Source organism: Terrapene carolina, unplaced genomic scaffold (assembly GCF_002925995.2).
Source record: "Terrapene carolina triunguis isolate 2854851 unplaced genomic scaffold, T_m_triunguis-2.0 Scaffold234, whole genome shotgun sequence".
Classification (NCBI taxonomy): Eukaryota; Metazoa; Chordata; order Testudines; family Emydidae; genus Terrapene; species Terrapene triunguis.
In genome coordinates this window covers 7,859,408-7,879,051 of record NW_020664585.1, presented here as the reverse complement: position 1 = coordinate 7,879,051, position 19,644 = coordinate 7,859,408, and the positions used below count along the sequence as shown (strand labels likewise).

General features: G+C 43.9%; 1 protein-coding gene across 3 annotated transcripts in view; it reads left to right on the top strand.

Annotated features, from left to right (window-relative positions):
• The window catches only part of SBNO1 (strawberry notch homolog 1), a 41,839-nt gene extending 37,525 nt beyond the window's left edge, over positions 1-4,314 (top strand). For all 3 annotated transcript variants that reach the window (XM_024196146.3, XM_024196144.3, XM_026656894.2), the window contains 2 exons: positions 767-960; positions 2,705-4,314. In XM_024196146.3, coding sequence (XP_024051914.1) covers positions 767-960; positions 2,705-2,847 — 337 coding nt within the window. In that variant the 3' untranslated portion in view covers positions 2,848-4,314. The remainder of the gene's footprint in view (positions 1-766; positions 961-2,704) is intronic.
• The last annotated feature ends 15,330 nt before the right edge of the window (positions 4,315-19,644 follow it).

Here is a 19,644-nt window from a genome sequence, read left to right as displayed (position 1 = left end):
TTCATCCATATCTTCATAAAAATTCCAAGAGCCAATATTGGTCACTTCATGTAATTTCTGAAGGAGTCTCAAAGTCAACAGTCCAAGTGGTAATCTGCAACTTCTTACCTTACAAGAGAGAGATGAAACTATGAACTTGTTTTCAGACTTCAATTTTTAGTTCAGAGTGGGCATAATGAAGACCTTTTGTAATAACCCAGAGGGACTAAAAGTATCTCATGCTTTGGTAAACACATTGATCTGTTGAGATGTATTGGATATAACTAACTTGAAAAAATGTAAACTCAGTAACTTTAGCTAGATTCAGAGTTTAGATGGTTGAACTAAAGAACATTAGTTTTAATGCTGATTCTCCTAGCAATATGCTGTTAAACCCTCAACATCTGGTGCCTTGACTTCTCAGTGCTAACCACTGATGAAGAATGTCAGTGTGTTAGTACCCGAACAGCTGAATTTGTTTACAGAGCATTTACCCTCTTGCTATTTCTAATGGACATTATTGGTCAGAGCCTCAGCTGGTGTAAATTAGTGTAGCTCTATTTACTTTAATGCAGCTATGTCAGTTTACGCTCGCTGAGGATCTAGCCCGAGATGTACTTTAAAAGCCATTTTGTGAGGTAGCTTTATCCATGTCCCCATCTCACTATCCAGCTTGACTATCTTGACTTTCTCATCCTTTAGTGTTTACTTACACAAGTACAGATAATTTTAATTGTAAAATACTCTCCCTTTTTCTTTAATGTGTTAAACTCTCTTCCTCCTCCAGGAGAGGCAATTGTAAGAAAGCAAGCCTCGGATTAGTTTGTGAAGTGGGCCTCCGCTGTCGAACTTACTTCGTCTTGTGTGGTTCAGTACTAAGTGTCTGGACAAAAGTGGAAGGAGTTCTAGCCTCTGTGAGTGGTACAAATGTGAAAATGCAAATAGTTCGGCTAAGGGCAGAGGATGGACAGAGGATTGTAGGTAAGCAAGTTTGTCCATTATTTTACCTTGTCTCTGCTGGACCACATAGCAGTCAGTTAGACTCAGGGTATAGACTGAAGAGTAGTGGGTGTGAATCACTTCAGGCTAAGCAGCAGGCGCACTGTCGTAAAGGTAAGGGTCGTTGCACCCCTACACTACTGGACCAAAGTGTTGCACTTTCCCCCTCCTGTTTATCACCTGATGCATATTTCCCAACAAAGGCAAGATCCACCTCTGCCCCAATACACCTGTGGTTCTCTCTGCCACCCAAGTCTTTTCCACCCAGCTATCTTTAAAACCAGAGTCACTCAACTTTTCAGCCTTGAAGAGGGGTGGCAAACCCTTACTTCAACCACTAAAATACTCACTTCTGCAGTGTTTGTGGGCTATTGAAGCCATGGCCAAAAAGTATGCGTGGAGAACGTAGGCCTTAGCATAGAGGTGAGCAAACTTTTTGCCTGAGGACCACATCTGGGTATGGGAATTGTATGGCAGCCCATGGATGTCATTGAAATTGGAGGTGCGGGCTCTGGGGTGGGGCCAGGGTTAAGGGGTTTGGGGTGCAGGAGGGAGCTGCAGGCTGGGGGTGGAGCAGAGGGGTTGGGAGTATGGAAGGGGGCTATGGGCTGAGGCAGGATGTTGAGGTGTGGGAGCGGGTACGGGCTCTGGGCTGGGGGTGCAGGTTCCAGAGTGGGGCCAGAAATGAGTTCAGTGTGTGGGAGGGGATTCTGGGCTGGGGCAGGGGGTTGGGGTGTAGGGGGTGAGGGCTCCAGCTGGGGGTGCAGGCTCTGGGGTGGGGCTGTGGATGAGGGGCTTGGGGTGCAGGAGGGTGCTCTAGGCTGGGATTGAGGGTTCGGAGGGCAGGAGGGGGATCAGGGCTGGGGCAGGGGGTTGGGGCGTGGAAGGGAGATGAGGGGTGCAGGCCCTCGGCGGTGCTTACCTCAAGCAGCTCCCAGTAGCAGCAGCATGTCCTCCTCTCTGGCTCCTACATGGAGGTGCAGTCAGGTGACTCTGCGCGCTGCCCCATCCGCAGTCCGCCCCTGCAGCCCCCTTTAGCCACGGTTCATGGCCAATGGGAGCTGCAGGGGCGGCGCTTCGGGCAGGGGCAGTGTGTGGAGCCCCCTGACTGCCCCTGCGTGTAGGAGCTGGAGGGGAGACATGCTGCTGCTTCTGGGAGCCGCACAGAGCGACGGCATGAGCAGGGCAAGCCCCCGACCCGCTCCCTGGTGGGAGCTTCAAAGCTGGATTAAAAGGTCTGACGAGCCAGACACGGGCAGTAGTTTGCCCACCCCTGCCTTAGCAGCTTAACTCAAATGTCCCTAAACTCAGTGAAGAGGTTTAAACTGGGGTTTTTTTTTCTCTTCATTCCTGAACTTCTGTGGTTTTGTCATCTTCTATTCAACCAGGAGAGTGAATAAATAGCCAATTGCTGCCTTGTGCATCATTTAGTTGAAGGTACAGCAAGAGTAGTTGAAGCTGTACTTCCCTAAAGACAACTTGCATTTTTTCTCTGCTAGTCTGTGACTGAAGGATCAGATGACTTTTGAATGTACTACTTTTAGTTGGGAATAGAACCTGTTGTAGCGCTCAATAAATTCTGAAAGCCCTTGACATAAAAAGATTTAATTTTCTATGCAAAAGCTACTGCTGACATGTAAGGAACTTGGAACCATTGGCCTAAGTTCTTAAGCATACAAACATTTTATACATTTATGAAGTACAACTGACTTGTTGCTAATTACAGGTTTGCTCATTCCTGCAAATTGTGTATCGCCCCTTGTAAACCTCCTGTCAACATCAGACCAGTCTCAACAGCTTGCAGTACAACAGCAACAGATATGGCAGCAACATCACCCACAGAGCATCACCAACTTCAACAATGCATAAGAGGACAGATGACAGATGTTGACTTTGGTGTTTGAGAAAAGGCTGTAAAAGCATATCACTTGCATAAAAATCAGGGACAGATTCCAAAGAAATATTTTTTCAGTTCAGTTGTGTGCTCTCAGAAGTACTTTGGGAATAAAGAGGTACATAAAGGATGGTAGAACTGAAAGCCAGCAGTTGCTTATGGTGGTGCATCTGTCTATGCTCTCTGTAGAGCTTCCTGTTTGCTTTTACTTTTGGCCTTTTAAGCCACAAACCACAAATTTTGTTTGAAAATGCTTGAAAATTCCCAAACAGGCTTTATTTTTATCTTGTCATACAGTGCTCAGGGTTTAACGCAGTACATCAATGCCATTGCTGTGGGAGATAACCTCGAATGCATGTATTGAGTATATATAGAAAATATATATTGGGTTTTTTCTCTTCAACTTGTAAGTTTATATAAGCATGAAAACTAGAGATTGCACATCATGCATTCATTCAGGTTCCTTCCCAGTTTCTGTTTGACAGTGCATGTCTTTGGAAACAGGCATGAACAGGATAAACACCCCAGTCAAGAATTCCGAGAGAAACAATCTTAGTTGTACAGCATTGGTTATTACATTTTTATAGTGTTTATACCCAAGTATTGCATTTTTTTCTGGTTCTCTCCTGGAGGTTATATATTTGAGTCTGCAACATGTTTTTTGTGATAAGCATCTTAAATTAAAAAGTTACTTCATTTTAATGTATTAATGGTATTCCTAATGTGTAATGCAAAGATGGCTAAAAGCCTTTCCTTTAAAATTAAAATATTTCCTTAATCCGAGGTGACTATGGAAACTAAGTGCAAATTCACTTCCACCTCACATACAATCTTATATTTTTTACTTCATTAATGTAATTTAATTTGTCACTTGTAAGATGAAACCTTACTTGAGCTGTAAATTAGACAATGGGAAAGTCTTGAGGGTTCCGCTATATGTGCTGTTTCTGTTATCCAGTAACTTGAATACTGTTTAATATGTTGTAAGACATTGTAGAGTTTATCTGGAGCTGTTTAAAAGAAATTGTAATGTACAAATGTGAATAGTCACTTATCTATAATATGGGTAAGTTTTGTTTTGCCTATAATAGTAGATGTTTATAAGAAAGTGAAGGACAATGTTTGTCATTTCTTGCTTGCACAGGTTGCACTATTGAAAAATTGAGATTGTATAAACCTGTCCAAAAAACTGCAAGATACCAAAATCTTGTAGATGTCAAATAAAACGTTATTGTACTAACAAAACTGGAGTCTTGTTTAGGCAATCACTGTATTCCAAAAAATTAACAAGTCTAGTTTGGCATTCAACAAGACTTGAATGGTCCAACCTACTTAAGCTAGTCTTCTGTTGTATGGTCCATATCAGTCTTTACGTTGAACTAGTTAGTATCTGAGACAAAGGATAAACTCTATACTGAACTTCAGTATATATTTTACAAGTAAAGATAAGGGTAAATGGTTGACCTGATGGCGACTTAGTGCTGTGATCCATTGTAGTGCCCGCTTCATTTCCTTAAACACTTACTCAGTGGACCAGATTCTGATGTCTCAGTGATGTAAATTTGGGATAACTATGGAACTGAGATCAGAAATTGATCTAATAACCTTAGATTTAACTCCGTTAGGTAAATGATCAGTGTGAAGTCCTGTTATTGCACTAGTATTAGCACATGCAGCACTAATATAGGAAGAACTCATGAATTTGGGGGAAAATGTGTGTGTGCAGGAAGTTCCATGTTTTATTCAGCCAGCAATTGAACAAACTGAAATGCATTTTGAAATAAAGATTTGTAACTACAATTGATGTGTCTGAGGCTAATGCTGGCAGCAGCTAAACTGCGAGAAAGTATTTCTAACCCAGGTTCTAGTGGGCGCAGTTCTATTTCTATCTGTGAAATTGCAAGACAGCATTGACTTGACCTCCCCCTCCCCCCCCCCATACTTTGTTCTGGTGGGGGCAAGGAGTTATTTGACTACTGCAACGTCATCAGCAGATGCTGGTGATCCCGGCTGGCTGGACATTGTGGACCATAAAAGTAGCAGGAGTGGTGTGAGTTGCATGCTCATCATTGCCTTGTTAGTGGGTGCATTCAACATCCTAATAAAGGTGAAATATACTTCATTTCATTCATTCTGAGGAGAGGCTGCTTACTCTCAACCCTAAAATTGTTGTGTTGAACAAAACATCTTCAATGTGTTCTTGGGTTGGAAACCTGAATGCTCTATCTGCAATGCAAGTGCAGAGCCTGGTCAAGAAACTTCCCCAAAAATGCAATTTTCCATTTTCCAGTCAGTTCTGTTTGTTTCAAGACAGAAATACTTTTAATGGGCTGTAACAGTCAAACCAGTAACTATACACACTTTCCTCTGCCACAAAGCTATTCCTTCCTCTCCCCCCCACCCCCCATCCTTAAGTTGCAGATGCACAAGAGCTGTTTCCATACTGCTATATCCTTGTTTTTGCGACCCAGATACTTTTCTAGCCTTATGCCATTGATTTCCTGATGCAACCTGCTAATGAATCTAGACCCCAGCTCCAGAGGGAGTATCCCAATAGGCTGTTATAAACTTCCGTTTTAACAAAGGTCTTGTCTTCAATCTCTTGCTCCCTATGTAAACAACGCAGGCAATCTTGATTTTTATGTGCATGCACCCTGGAACGACATGGCATGTTTGTCCCATGGGTAGCCTTAGTGCTATTCACTTTGCATATAAGAAGTATTAACGCTTTTTTTGCAGTGATTAATTTGTATTGTTTTTACCTTTAGATGCTGGAAGTGTTAACACCTAATGCTAGAAGCTCATGGGAGGAGTGGCCTAGGAGTGTAGGGATAAGTAGAATGGCGTGGGAAATAGATCAGTCATCGAGAAAGGAGGAGGAAAGACCTAACGCAACTACAAAGGTAGGGTGGATATCCTGTCCCAGCACCTCTAGCAAATTCAGGCGTCAAGAAGTGGAGGGGGCAGTAAGGGACCCAGATCACATAATGTAAGCTAAAAGGGAGGCAAGACCCTACTTATCACTTGATCCCTATTTTTGTCACTTACAAAAATCATTGTTCCACTTAGGAACATGTGTAGAACTAAAGCTGGATATAGATGTCATTTATAAGAATAATTGTTCAGTCTCATTTTTCACCCACCATTCTAATAATGCATGAGTCCCAGAGGCATGCTATATAAAATGACTGTGTAGGAGCATACGATGAAGAGGTGTTTGAACTGTCTTGGCCTGGAGTTAGATAAGGGATCGGACAGTTTTACATGTCTGAGTTAAAATCCACTGACCTTATTCACTTATTTCAGTTATGCCTCTACTAGTATGCTCAAATACACTACAGATAAATCTATAACTCCTGCTGAAACTGTCTTGTCCAGTAACTATAAACTTTTGTAGTCTTCCAAAGATGCCAATTGTTTAGTCGTGTCTTGAACCGCTTTATATAAATGAAGAAAATTCTGCAACCTGTAAATATTTTGGGAAATGAGTTGTTTTGGAGTTTTGCTTTTACTATTGGGATAAATCTTGCTTAAATCCCATAGTATGTTATCTACATATATAGATAGAACATGTGTATATAGAGATCTTAAAGACAACTGAGTTCATTAATTTAAATATCTCCTGTGAAGCTACTCTAGCGATCTTGTTCTTAGTCTTTTTCCCTTTCATATGTCCCAAGAGTTTTATTCCCATTTTCTTTACTTGCTACACACAGCATTTGTATGTACATTAAAATATACAAAATTTTCCAGGGGTATCTGCATACACTAGATCAGTGGTTCTCAAATTTTTTTTTTCACGGAAGACTTGAAAATTGCTGAGGGTCTCAGCAGACCACTTAACGATCTTTCCAAATGTTGTTTGTACAGTTAAACTATTGTAAAGTACTTTGGAGAAAAGTACTATATTAAAAAAAAACTAATAAACAACTTTTTTCTACAAATAAAAGCGCACAACTCATATTTTAATATCAGTAGTCTTACTTTTCTAATGCAATGGATGTGCCCTCTCTCCCCCGCCGCAGCAGCCCCTGAGCTGGGGCTGGGAAGGAGGGGCATTTCTCCCCTGCCATAGCAGCCACAGAGCTGGGGCTGGGAAGGAGTTGGGTCTCTCCCCTGTCATGGCAGCCACAGAGCTGAGGCTGGGAAGGAGGGCCGTCTCTCCGTGGCAGCTGCAGCCCTGGAGCTGGGAAAAGTCGTCTTTCTCTGGACCCTGCATGTCCCAAATTCCTCCCACTCCCTCTTCTCGCCCCACTGCCACCACCTCACCTTTCATGTGCATCTTCTCCAGGGTCCAGGTACCTAATTAGTGGAGCCATGCCTGCGTGGCTCCACTAATTAGGTGGGTGGCCCTTCATTCTCGTGTACAGCCGCCCAGGCACACGCTTTAGAGGGAACTATCTGCGGACCACCTGAATGGAGCTCGCGGACCACTGGTGGTCCAAGGACCACAGTTTGAGAACCTCTGGACTAGATAATTCTGTTTTGCAGTCATATTTTCACAACTATCAAGTGTCGTTTTCCAAAAAGTTTTCAAAGTGTATTATGTATTTTAAATTCCATATTTTTAGTGTGCAATGCATTGTCTTGAAAGAAACTGATTCCTGATGTTGTCTTTGGATTAGTACTCAGTTTTTATTGCCTGTACCAGAGGGAAGCAATAGTTTGAGTTTTGATTCAGCTTATGCTCATACATTTTGATATTCAGTCTCCTTAGCCTTTTCAGTGCATACTGGCTGCTCTAGCATACATTGCTGAGTAAATTCATCTTAGCGTAGAGTGGGAAGAGAATATCTCCACCTAGTGCATTATGAACTCCTACAACTAGGGCATGATTGCAAGCACAAGATCTACAACTAGAGTTGGCGCCCTAAACAGCATTGTCCTCAGTCCTAAAACACAAAGGTTATAGTGATCAATACTTATCATGACTATAGCTCTTCAAAGTGCTCTACAAAGGTGGGTAAGTTGAAGGGAGAAGATGCTGCTGCGATCATGTCATCCCAGAGAGGGCCTTAAGCTTTATTTTAATGCATCGATTCATGACAAGGAAGTGCAGACTGAGAATTAAGCAGAAGTTGAGTGTCTGCAGAGCAAGTGGCAAATGCAAATGATCCACATTTAAATCTAGGTCAGAACTCATGGGGAAACCATTAAACTTTCATCACAGGGAGACCACCCATATACCTGTAGAAGTTACTTACATTTTGGTATAATTTTCACAACCCCATTATTGTGGGTGGTACGGGAAGTTTTGTTTCATAAGTAATTCCAAAGCAGTGTGGGATTGGAAAAGAAATGGATAAGATTAAGGTAATTTTTAGTTTGTGCCTTACTTTGCTGTTAAAAACTAGAGGCCATCCAAACTTAAAAGCACTGCTCTCCGTCTTCTCTTATCTTTGAGAAGGATTTATTTAACACCTTTGTTACTGCATTGTACATTCCACAGACTGGAATATCATCAAAGGAAGAATCTCACCGCACATGAGACAAAATCTGTGCTAATTCTATTACTGTTGCAGGCTTCACTAAGAAACTATGAGCCTTAGGAAATATTTAAACCATTTCTCCATTGAAGTTCCAGCCACAGTAGGAGTCCTTGGAACAATATCATGCCAGAGACTGACAAAGCTAGCAGAAATAACAAAGCCAACTACCCATGTGAATGTATCTAGAGGTAAACCAGGTCCATCTCTGGTGCTAAAGACTAGAGTGTAAAAGTAAATCCAGAGTGCAATTGATAGCATAACTTGCTAATTATGAGACACATTGAAATTGAACAGTAACTGCTTTTCTATTTAGAAAGAGGAAAGAAATGCTTGAAATGCTACTGTCTTGCAGCACATGGTTATGACCAGTAGCAACAGATGCTCTTAAACCACACTTTGGTCTTGTAGTAGTATTGTGGTCCTGTGGATTTTTAACGCCAGATGGGTCCATTGTTGTCTAGTTTGACCTGCATAACCCAAAATTGTAATATAGACTGTGATCCTCAAATCATACGACAGTCCACAAAATCGCTAAGCTATAGGATGTTTCCAGAGTATAGATTGGTCCTATACAAGCCCAAACTGTTACAACCTGTTCAGGAGCTACCATGTCATCCAGGTCTACTAATGCTACAGCTTTTCATAGTATTGTATAATATGCTCTTAAAAATCAGAGGCCATTTTCAAAAAGAAAGAGATAAAATAGAAATAGTGGTAGCTGCACTTAAAGCCAGACTATCATTCCTGACCAAATCTAGAAACATGGGCTTTTTTTAAGTTTAAGTTTAATTGGTAGGGGGTTTAAGACACATTTAAATCCTCATATCAGTTTGCTTTAAATTTTATTTTGTAATAATTAAATCCACTTCTGAGCTGAGATTTTGAATATCAAGTTTTTCAGTTTTAACTTTAAACAAACTTTAATGGGCTGAGTTACCTGTCTGGGACCAGTCTCTTGCTATATTTGACATTTGCACTGAAAAGGAAAAAGAGGTTTTACTACTAATGTTTTTGTTCGTACAAACAATGTCCACAAACCTAGTTGGAGAAGATAACTTTAATAAAATAGCATGTTCATCATAGGCCCATCATATAGCTATATGTAAAGTTATCAGACCCATTAGCCATTTACATAAAATCCCACAAACTACTGCATTTTATTTTAGGTGAGGGTTTCTACCATCTAATCCTGTGGAGTTTTGCCCCTGCAATAACTTTTGCTACGAGACTAACTCAGAGCAAAAGATGTTGCTTGTATAAGTAGAACTTCACTATTCATGTTCTCTCACTATACATTTTAACAGTACATGATGGATTCCAAAGACACTTAAAATAAAGGTGAATTGTATGATTTTTTTTTATATTGCTAACCCTAATTTGGATTTTCTGACTCCATTAGAGACTTCACCCTATGCTGGTACAGTACTGCACTGCATCGCCTTGCCTTTCCTGTGTTAACAATAATACAAAGTATACATAAGCACCAACAGTTTTGATTCAAGATGGCAGAAGATTTGGGGTGTCGTGCAGTAAAATTTTGATGGCTGCATGGATTAGCAGGTTTTATACTCAAGTAAAAATGACAAACTGTGGAACATTATGAGTTTTGTAACTAGTTTTCTTTTTTGTAAACATTAAGTAAATTAAACTGGCTGCTACTCTGATTATTTTTCTTTGCTTATCTACTGTAACATTTAGATACACAACTGTTACATCTGTGAGTTACCTTCAAGCCATACTTGCATACACTGAAGATGTTCATTGTTGCCTCACTTCTAGGAGCCTTTAGACCCTTAAAGATTATTTTGGTATAGCACAAAAATATTTCCCTTTCATTTTGTTTAGTAAACTAAAATATCTGACACTTTTAGCGCCTATCAGAGGCTCTCAAGAATTTAAACAATTATTTAATAAGAATGGGGAGTTACCAGTCCTACTTAAAAATTAGTTGTAGGATTCCTTACCCAAAGGGAAAAAACAGGGCTGGCTGGACTGTGTAATAGAGCTCAGAAACTTATCTTCTGAGTGCTTTTGCTTCTCTTAACCCAGGGATTGGCAACCTTTGGCATGCGGCTCGCCAGGGCCGGGCCCATTTGTTTACCGGCCGTGTCCGCAGGTTCGGCTGATCGCAGCTCCCACTGGCCGCAGTTCGCTGCTCCAGGCCAATGGGGGCTGCAGGAAGCAGCGCGGGCCAAGGGATGTGCTGACCGCCACTTCCCACCGCCCCCATTGGCCTGGAGCGGCGAACTGCGGCCAGGAGCCGCGATCAGCCGAACCTGCGGATGCGGCAGGTAAACAAACCAGCCCGGCCTGCCAGGGTGCTTACCCTGGCGAGCTGCGTGCCAAAGGTTGCCGATCCCTGTCTAACCCAAAGTTACCATCGGAGACGGACCAGTCTTTTCTCTGTTCCCTTTTGGATGAATTGCTTTAAATTTTCTATCTGATTCTTTTTTCTTTGTTTTACTATTTCCCCAAAATTGTGCACTCAGATTCTAACGCTTGTGGGATGCCAGTAATTCTTTGTGACTAATGAAGATGCTCATGTATTAGAGCTGCATTCTTCATTTTTATTGACTGATTTTTTTTTTTCTTTTGCCTGGGAGCAGGGGTGAAATTCTGAAAGGAATTGGGGTGGAGGGAGGAGGATGTCAAATTGCCAGCTAGCAAACTGAAGTCCCCTATCTGCAGCATGCCTTTGAAATCTAAATCTAGATAATTTTTTTTCTTTCCTTGAGATCCTGCTACAAGTAGACATATGCAGAATTTATTGTAACTCAGCTAAATTTACGATGGGTTCTAGAGGGCATGAAACTGAGAGATGTATGTGATCAGGTAGACTTGCTGTCGTTTCTTTTAAATCATCCACACTAGAACTGAGAGGGATTTAATTACTCCTAGATTTGATCTTCACTGCAGTTATTTGGGAGTGAATAAAAATTGTGTGCATGTCCGAATGAGCAATGAAATGACATCTGTCTGAGCCTGCAACGGCAGGTGAATGAGTGCACGGAAGAGCAGAGGGGAAAGACATAGTGACACTTCCTACACATTCTGATCCTTCTCCCCTCCCTGCCCAATTCTTTTGCCAGAGAAGAGAGGAACCTGATTTTGAGAAGACATGGAGCTGCCTCAGCCTGCTAGGTCTCAGGAATAGAAGCTTTAATCCAACAAGCGTAGCTCGCTTCCAGTCTGGAACCCTCCCAGAGGCTGAATAGCCAGGTAGGAGATCAAAATTCCATTGAGGGCCAGAGTCAGTTTTATTGGGTCAAACTCAGTGAAATGCAAGAAAACAAAAGGCAAAAAGAGGCAGGGAAATGTCTGTCAGTAGTAAGAAGAGATAAGGATGTTAAGACAGTAACTTTAACCAGACTCTCTTTAATACCAAGACTACAAGTGCCCTTTGAAACAAGAATACAAGTGGAACCTTCAAATGCTCCATCTCCTCTGAAGATAGGCAACCCAGCTGCACTGGCTAAGAAGGTTATTTTTACCCCAACCTCTTCCTGCAGCTCTGACCACCTCATGCAGCATTTCCCTTAACGTCTTCATGCAGGCCTGCTGCTCCCTCTTCAAGCATATTGCCAAGATGCTTAGAGGTAACCCCCCAGCTTTATTTCCAATGGGAGCCGTCCCTTTAGCCTACTAATTAATGTGTTTGTGACAGTTGAGCAACGTTTCCTACTAAAATTGGCCCTGTCCAATACTTCTGCCCAGCTCTAAAACCTCCCTGCTGCTATAAGACCTTGCAAAGAACCTCTGAGCAGTCACCACTCGTTTTCACAAATTCCCCTTCCCCACTGCATTTAGGGAAGCATCCCTTATCAAGGACATTGTTCCCTCTTTGAGCTTTACAGTCAATGCACCATTCTAGGCTCTTTGCCAGGATCCCCAGGATTCAGTGTTAATGAGACTCCTGACACTTAGAATGCTGTTCCCTGTTGCCATAGTTGCAGCAAGAAGGGTCAGGGAGATGGCAGTCTCCTGCCCTCCTCACATTTCACACAGGTTAAGTGCCTTTAGGGCTGCTCTGTCCTTTTCTGTCCATAGGGGCCTCTAGGGGCATGTTGATGTTACAGCAGTACAGCGATGCAGCTGCAGCCGTGCCGCTATAGTGTAGATGCTTCCTACTTGGACAGAATGGGTTTTTCCATCAGTGCAGTTAGCTACCTCTCAGAGAGGTGGATTATGTTGATGGAACAATTCCGTTGACCTAACCGCATCAATGCTGTGGGTTAGTTTGACCTAACTACGGCACACAGGCTGCCATATTTTTCACAGCCCTGAGCAACATAGCCGGCTAGATTTAATTTTTAAGTGTAAAGCAGGGCTAGATCATTGCAGTCTTGTGGGCAGAGCTGGGAACACCATAAACTGGCTCAGGACCCTCAGCCTGCAATATGGCTGCCCTCAGTCTCTCAGAGCTGTGTATATTACCCTGGTCAGGAGGGAGCTCTGCTAAATTGTGGCTCAGCTGTACGTGGCTGACGGCAGCTCAGTTTGAGGCCATATTACACCAGGCCCTTGTGTACCCAGCCAAGAACACAGCAAGCAGACTGGGCACTCAGGAGAAACTTAGATCCTCATCAGCTCCTCATAACTGGCTTAAATTTAACTTTCATGTTTCCTCCTTTCATTGGCTAGGGAGGCGTGTACTCTGAGTAACTATTCCATTAACTCCAGCTCGTTCTGAGGGAGGGCTGAGGTAATCTGGCCTGCCCTTTCTGAGAGGCCTATTGACCATCTACTTTTCTAGATTGTTGGAGGAGAGAAAGGGAAGAATCAGTGGCTGGGGCACTCAGCTAGCACTCTTAAAGAGCTAGGTCCAACTGCTGGCTTGGCCAGACTCCCTGTGTGACCTTGGGGGCACGTCTCTGTGCCTCAGCTTCCCATGTCTAAAAATCAGGATACTACTACTTCCTGGGTTTGTCTCAGAGCCGGTGGTAGGCATACGCAGACTAAGCAATTGCTTAGCCTGAGCAGCTCAAGGGGTCTCCCCTATTCACTTATTTTCATAAGAACTTGCCTGTTTTAGTATTTGGGGGAGCCTCCAAAAATCCTGCTTAGGGCCCCCAATGGGCTAGCACAGCACTGGGTTGTCTCATGTATTTCAAGAGTAGGAGGAGGACACTGTGTAGAGCATCTAGAACCAGGGGGCTCCGAGTCTGGTTGGGGCCTCTACGTGCTACTGCCATAACAATCACAGAGGTCAGATTTGCTGCATTTCTAGAGTGGCGGAGGCCTTTTAGCTCAAGGCCTTGACCACCGCCCCAGAGAGATTCAGGGAGCTCTTGGGGCTCTCCTCCCCCCCCACCCCGTTACTCTTTTTCAATTAATAAAGGGAAAAGGGAATCCTCAATATAGTGCAGCATTTCCAGGCTATTCAAGCCACGGCAGTGACTCTCCATGGGGAAATTGTCCAGCACTTATTTATTTCAGTGCCCCCAAGAGAACAGGCAGGACCAGCATATGTTGGACTTGAAAGAGCTGGATCAGTATCTCAGCTGCACTAGGTTTCAGATAGAGTGAAGATAGAAAGCTTTCTAGCTTGGGCAGCCGTCTAGCCATGTGGACCTTCCCAGTGCTCATTTATATATGCAGATCTCAGTTAACAGGAAACATCTGCTTCGGGGCTTTTGTCTCCAGTCCAGTTTGCCTCGCTGAGAGGTCACCGACACTAAGAGAGCAGGGGTGTCAAACTCCTTTGGAGAAAGGGCTGAATTGTGTGTGGAACAGCAGACACTGGCCTGGGGTATAAATTCAGGACTATATAAGACATAAGATATAAGAATGGCCATAGTGGGTCAGACCAAAGGTCCATCTAGCCCAGTATACTGTCTTCCGACAGTGGCCAATACCAAATGCCCCAGAGGGAATGAACAGAACAGGTAATCATCAAGTGATCCATTCCCTGTCACTCATTCACAGCTTCTGGCAAGCAGAGGCTAGGGACACCATCCCTGCCCATCCTATGCCCCCCACAATGCACAGGGAGTGCCCACAGATGCCAGGAGGATTGCACAGAGATCAAAAGGAGAGTGCAGCGTATACATAGTGACATAAGGGCTGGGTATTATTTGTTCAGTGCCTCATTATCCCATTCACTGGTCAATGGGAGAGTCTGTTCCCCTTTAAGCCATTGCTGTTACTGCACTTCATTTCTCTTTCATCCCATCCTCCTTTTTCTATTTCTCTCTGGCATGTGACCCCATAAATACATCATGTAGGCCAGGTCTAGCGAGTGGACTGTATGTTTGACACCCCTGCTTTAGAGCAATGATAGGAGTAGCAGCCTGATCCAGGAAAGTAGGCATGGTGCTTTGCTTTAGATTTGCTCCCTGCAATTAGCTGTACAATAGACCCTGGAGCAGGACTGGCTGTAAGTAAGTCCCAAAGTCCCTTGTCTCCTACTCAGAACCCACCACCTCTCAGAATGCTGTCTGCAGCAGCTGAAAGGCAGCACTTCTACGTCCAGGGAGCGGAGGTGGTGCCAGATAGCTACTTGCTAGGTTGGGCTTCCTCATTTGGCAGGAAGATCAAGGACTCAGGAGTAGGAGGAAAACAAGAGTCCACTGCCTGGAGGGCTGGAAGAGAGATTCCATCCAGCGGAGCTGAAGGGGTTGGGCTGGGAGGAATGAGAGTTTGTCTAGGATGGGGCCTTAGTCTGGGAAGAAGTCTGCCCAGGGAAGCAGAGAAACAGAGAGAGATTTTAATCCACCTGTGCGAACGGTCGTACCAAAGAAAGAGTCCTAGAAACACGGCACTGTCACAGAGGGATCCATCTCACTCACTGCCAGGTAGGGTTCCCAACAGTCCCTTATTACAAGGGACGCCCCGTCTTTTTTCATCTCTTTACAACAAGGTCGGGAATTGCTGAGCGCTGCAAAAAGCAGCACAAAATACCCCTGGCAAATGTAGGTGAGTGCTGCTTATTATTAATGATAATACCGGGAGCAGGGGTGTGGCGGGGGTGCTAAGAAAACAGTCCCTTATTTTTGAAATACAATGTTGGCAACCCCACTGCCAGACCGGAACTCCCCAGCACTTCCTCACAGTCCCTGGCGTCTGTGCCCCAGCAGTGCTGGACCCATCCTTTCCCATCACTGTCTTCAGGAGGGGTAGATATAGGCAGACCCCCTGTTATTACAAACCAAAACAAACCAAAAGTTCATCCCTGTTCTTGTTTTCTGTTGTATTTTGCACTGGACATCCAGGGTTTGTCTGCCCTCTTTTCTGGAGAGCCGTTAGAGTGATGGCATCACACAGCGCCAGGAGCCTCAGAGCTGAGCGAACAAGAGGGGAAAGGATTTGTAGTCAGGCTCTTTAGCCGGTTTTGTTCACACCTGTCACTTAGATTCCAGACAAAGAGCTGAGGGGGGGCGGGGAAGAGGTGCTCAGTGTGCAAGATTCTAGACACACAATTGCGTGACTGAGGTTTAAGAAATCTCTCACTTCAGTTCTCTAGTGCTCAGGGAGACCTCCAGCAAACCAGGGAAGACCAGACTTGATACCAGGGCCGGCTCCAGGGTTTTGGCCGCCCCAAGCAGCCAAACAAACAAACAAAAAAAAGCCGCAATCGCGATCTGCGGCGGCAATTCGGCGGGAGGTCCTTCGCTCCGAGCAGGAGTGAGGGACCGTCCGCCGAATTGCTGCCGAACAGCTGGACGTGCCGCCCCTCTCTGAAGTGGCTGCCCCAAGCACCTGCTTGGTAAGCTGGTGCCTGGAGCCAGCCCTGCTTGATACTTCTAATATTTCCAAGCAGCAGCAAGGCCCCTTTATCCTAACCCCCTCAGCCTTTTGTTACACATTCATAAAGAGGCCCCTGGACAGTTTTATTTTACTGGTCACTTTTAAGGCAGAATCCAGGGGACATGGGCCTGATAAACAGAGAGAACCTGGAGTCAGAGATGCAGACAGGGAGGCAGCACCCAACTGTCTGCCTGGCAGGACTGTTCCACTTGGCAGGAAGATGAAGGACTCAGGTGTGGGAGAGAAACAAGACTATCCTAGGGCTGGAAGGGAGAGTCAGTCTCTCCAGAGCTAGTGAGGGGATAGGGCTGGGCTGGGAAGAAGTCTGTTTTGGGGAAGTTTGGAGAGAGAGGCTGTCTGGGGGCCTGAAATACGGCTGTACCTAGGCTTTGGTTACCTTGAATCCACCCATGATGTGCTCTAGGGGTTAGAGCAGGGAATCAGGACTCTTGGACTTCATTCCCCCATCAGCTGCTGCTAGTTTTGTGGCGTAACCGCTCTGTATCTGAATTCACCACTCTGTGAAGTGGGAGTTGGGAGACTTAATGTATTATTGTTTGTAAAATGTTTTGAGATCTCTGGGTGCTTTATAAAAAGGGTCAAGTGTTGTTATCAGAAGGGCGACTCTACCAGATAGATGCAAAGTATTGAGCAACAAATTACACAATGCAACATCTGAGAAAAGAAATTAAGCAAAGATGCTCCGGAAAAAGCCACTAGCCTAATGTCCAGAGAACTTGTAAGAGAAAGATTCCCTCACGCATTCTCCTCTGCTTGCAACCCTCTTGTTTCCCACTGCTTAGCTTCTCAAACGGTTCCATTCTGTGTATAACCAGGAAGGGCTCTGCAGACTTCTGGTGCTGCACACTTCAAGCAGCAAGAAGCATGACAAAGAAACTACATCTAGTACTACAGACACATGGCGTGGGATTTCAGTAAGGCCGGGGAGGGAAATCTTGTTGGATAGGAGCAATAAGTGATGATGGTAGGAAATGAGAGGGAGCTGTATGAGGAACAGAAGCCTTGTGAGTGTACGAAAGCTGGGAGGCTTTGGAAAAATGATGGTTGGGGTGGAATATCAAGACCCCACACTGGAGGCACAGAAAGGGAATAAGCTGATCTGTCTTCACCGGAGATGCCTTCACCAGTTGCCACCGAAGAGCCATTAGAGATTATCAGGCAAATAATCAGCATTTGTGGAAGTTCCTAAATATGTATTTACCCAGCCGACTTGGAAGCAGTTGTACGTTTATAAAGATAGACGATAAAAGATCTGGAGGAGCTGTCATCAACTTGTGGCTCAGTAATTTGTGCTTTGAACAATCTCTAAAGACATATTTACATGAGATCTCAACAGCTTGTTTTACCACCTCTCATATACAAGGGGCTGTTTATGTAATGATTATATTGTATATAATGATTTATTTGCATATATTCTATATGATTATTTGATTATAATAAATATTATTTAGGTCCTTAACATCTTGGGGATATTTACATAAATTATTGAATATAAATTCCTTCCAGAACAGAGACAAAGCTCTAATTTCTTCCCCTCACTCCTAGCTGGTTTGTATGTTTCCGCAGCAGGTAGAGAGTTAATGTTAAAACACACACAACTTAATTAGTTAAAATTAACCAAATTAGTTCAATTGATATTAACTCCCACAAGCAGTTTTTTACACAAATCACAGTGGCAAGGAAATGCCGAGATTTTGATGCTCCACCTTGAATTCCTCTAATTTAATGGTTTAACCCAATAGGATAATAAACATGGCTACTTTGCACTCGGCTATCGCTTTCTGTTTGTAGCTCTCTAAGTGCTTTATATAGCTGGATCTACATCATTAATTCTTATTCTTTTATTTTATTTTAAGAGATGATAGAGAGGTTACTGGTCTCATTTCACAGCTGGTGAACATACACAACTCTCACTGAGGTCAATGGGAACTAAGGATGTTCAGCGCCTGTGAAAATCAGGCCACTTGTGACTTTAGACTGTAGTCCTTCAAAGCAGGGATGGTCTTTTTTTCTGTGTTTGTACAGCACCCTGAACAATAAGATCCCGAACCTAACTGGGGGCTTTGGGCACTAACATCATATAAATATTTGCCTCAGGTCACACAGGAAGTCATTGGCAGAGATGAGACATGAACCCAGGTGTCCTGGCACCTAACCCAATACACTATCTAACAGATCACACTTAGAAAGGAGTTACCACCTTATAAGTCCTGCACCAGCAGCAAGAGGGACATGTAATATGTCAGGTGAACTTAGAATTCCTTTGTTTTGGGTTTCAGTCTTATAACATCACTTAAATGTAGTTTGTGTGTGTTTCTTATACAAAAGCTAGAGGGATGTAGGATACAGTCCTGCAGTACTTTCTCAGGAGAAACTCAGCAGAAGCTTTGCCTAAAAAGGGCTGGGGCCTTAGTAATGCTATGTATTTCCGTAGGGTGCCCAATGGCCTTGGAGGAAGGGGGTTGAGAAACACTGGTAATGGAAATGAAGAAAGTACGCAGAAGGAGAAGAACCAGGTGAGGGCTCACACAGGCACAGCTTATGTCTTTCAGCTAGTGCAGTCGTTTTTGGAAATGTAACTGCATGTAAGGGGGCCAGAAGCAATGTGTACAAAGAGAAGGAGATGACTTAGTGGAGACTAGCCCTACTTATGGCCTTTTCTCCCTTGATAAAAAACAAGAAAAATTAAGAACACAAACTTATTTTAAGTTACTCCTGCTACTCAGAGTGTGAGTGTGGGAGAGAATATCAAACTCATGTAACACTTTAGCTCTGTAGGACATGTCCCCTTCTAGTGGCTGGACTACATAGAGATTAAGAGCCCACTACTGCTACCAGTTAACAGTCAGCTCAGGTGCTAGAGAAGTGATTTTGGTGCAGAAGGTTCCTAGCTTCTCTCTCTGCTGAGTGTCCCATGAAGAGAGGTTATTGCACCTGACAGGTGCTGAATGAAGAACAATGGAAGTGATGTCCTCTACAGAATAAAGAACAGGAGTACTTGTGGCACCTTAGAGACTAACAAATTTATTTGAGCATAAGCTTTTGTGGGCTACAGCCCACTTCTTCGAATATAGCCCACGAAAGCTTATGCTCAAATAAATTTGTTAGTCTCTAAGGCCTGGTCTACACTAACCCCCCAAGTCGAAGTAAGGTACGCAACTTCAGCTACGTGAATAACGTAGCTGAAGTCGACATACCTTACTTCGAACTTACCGCGGTTCAGACGCGGTCCACACGCGGCAGGCAGGCTCCCCCGTCGACTCCGCGGTACTCCTCTCGTTGAGCTGGAGTACCGCAGTCGACGGCGAGCACTTCCTGGTTCGATTTATCGCGTCCAGACCAGACGCGATAAATCGAACCAGGAAGTTCGATTTCCAGCCGCCGAACTAGCGGCTAAGTATAGACCAGCCCTAAGGTGCCACAAGTACTCCTGTTCTTTTTGCGGATACAGACTAACACGGCTGCTACTCTGAAACCTATCTACAGAATGTGGACTCCAGCAGTGCAACATGACCT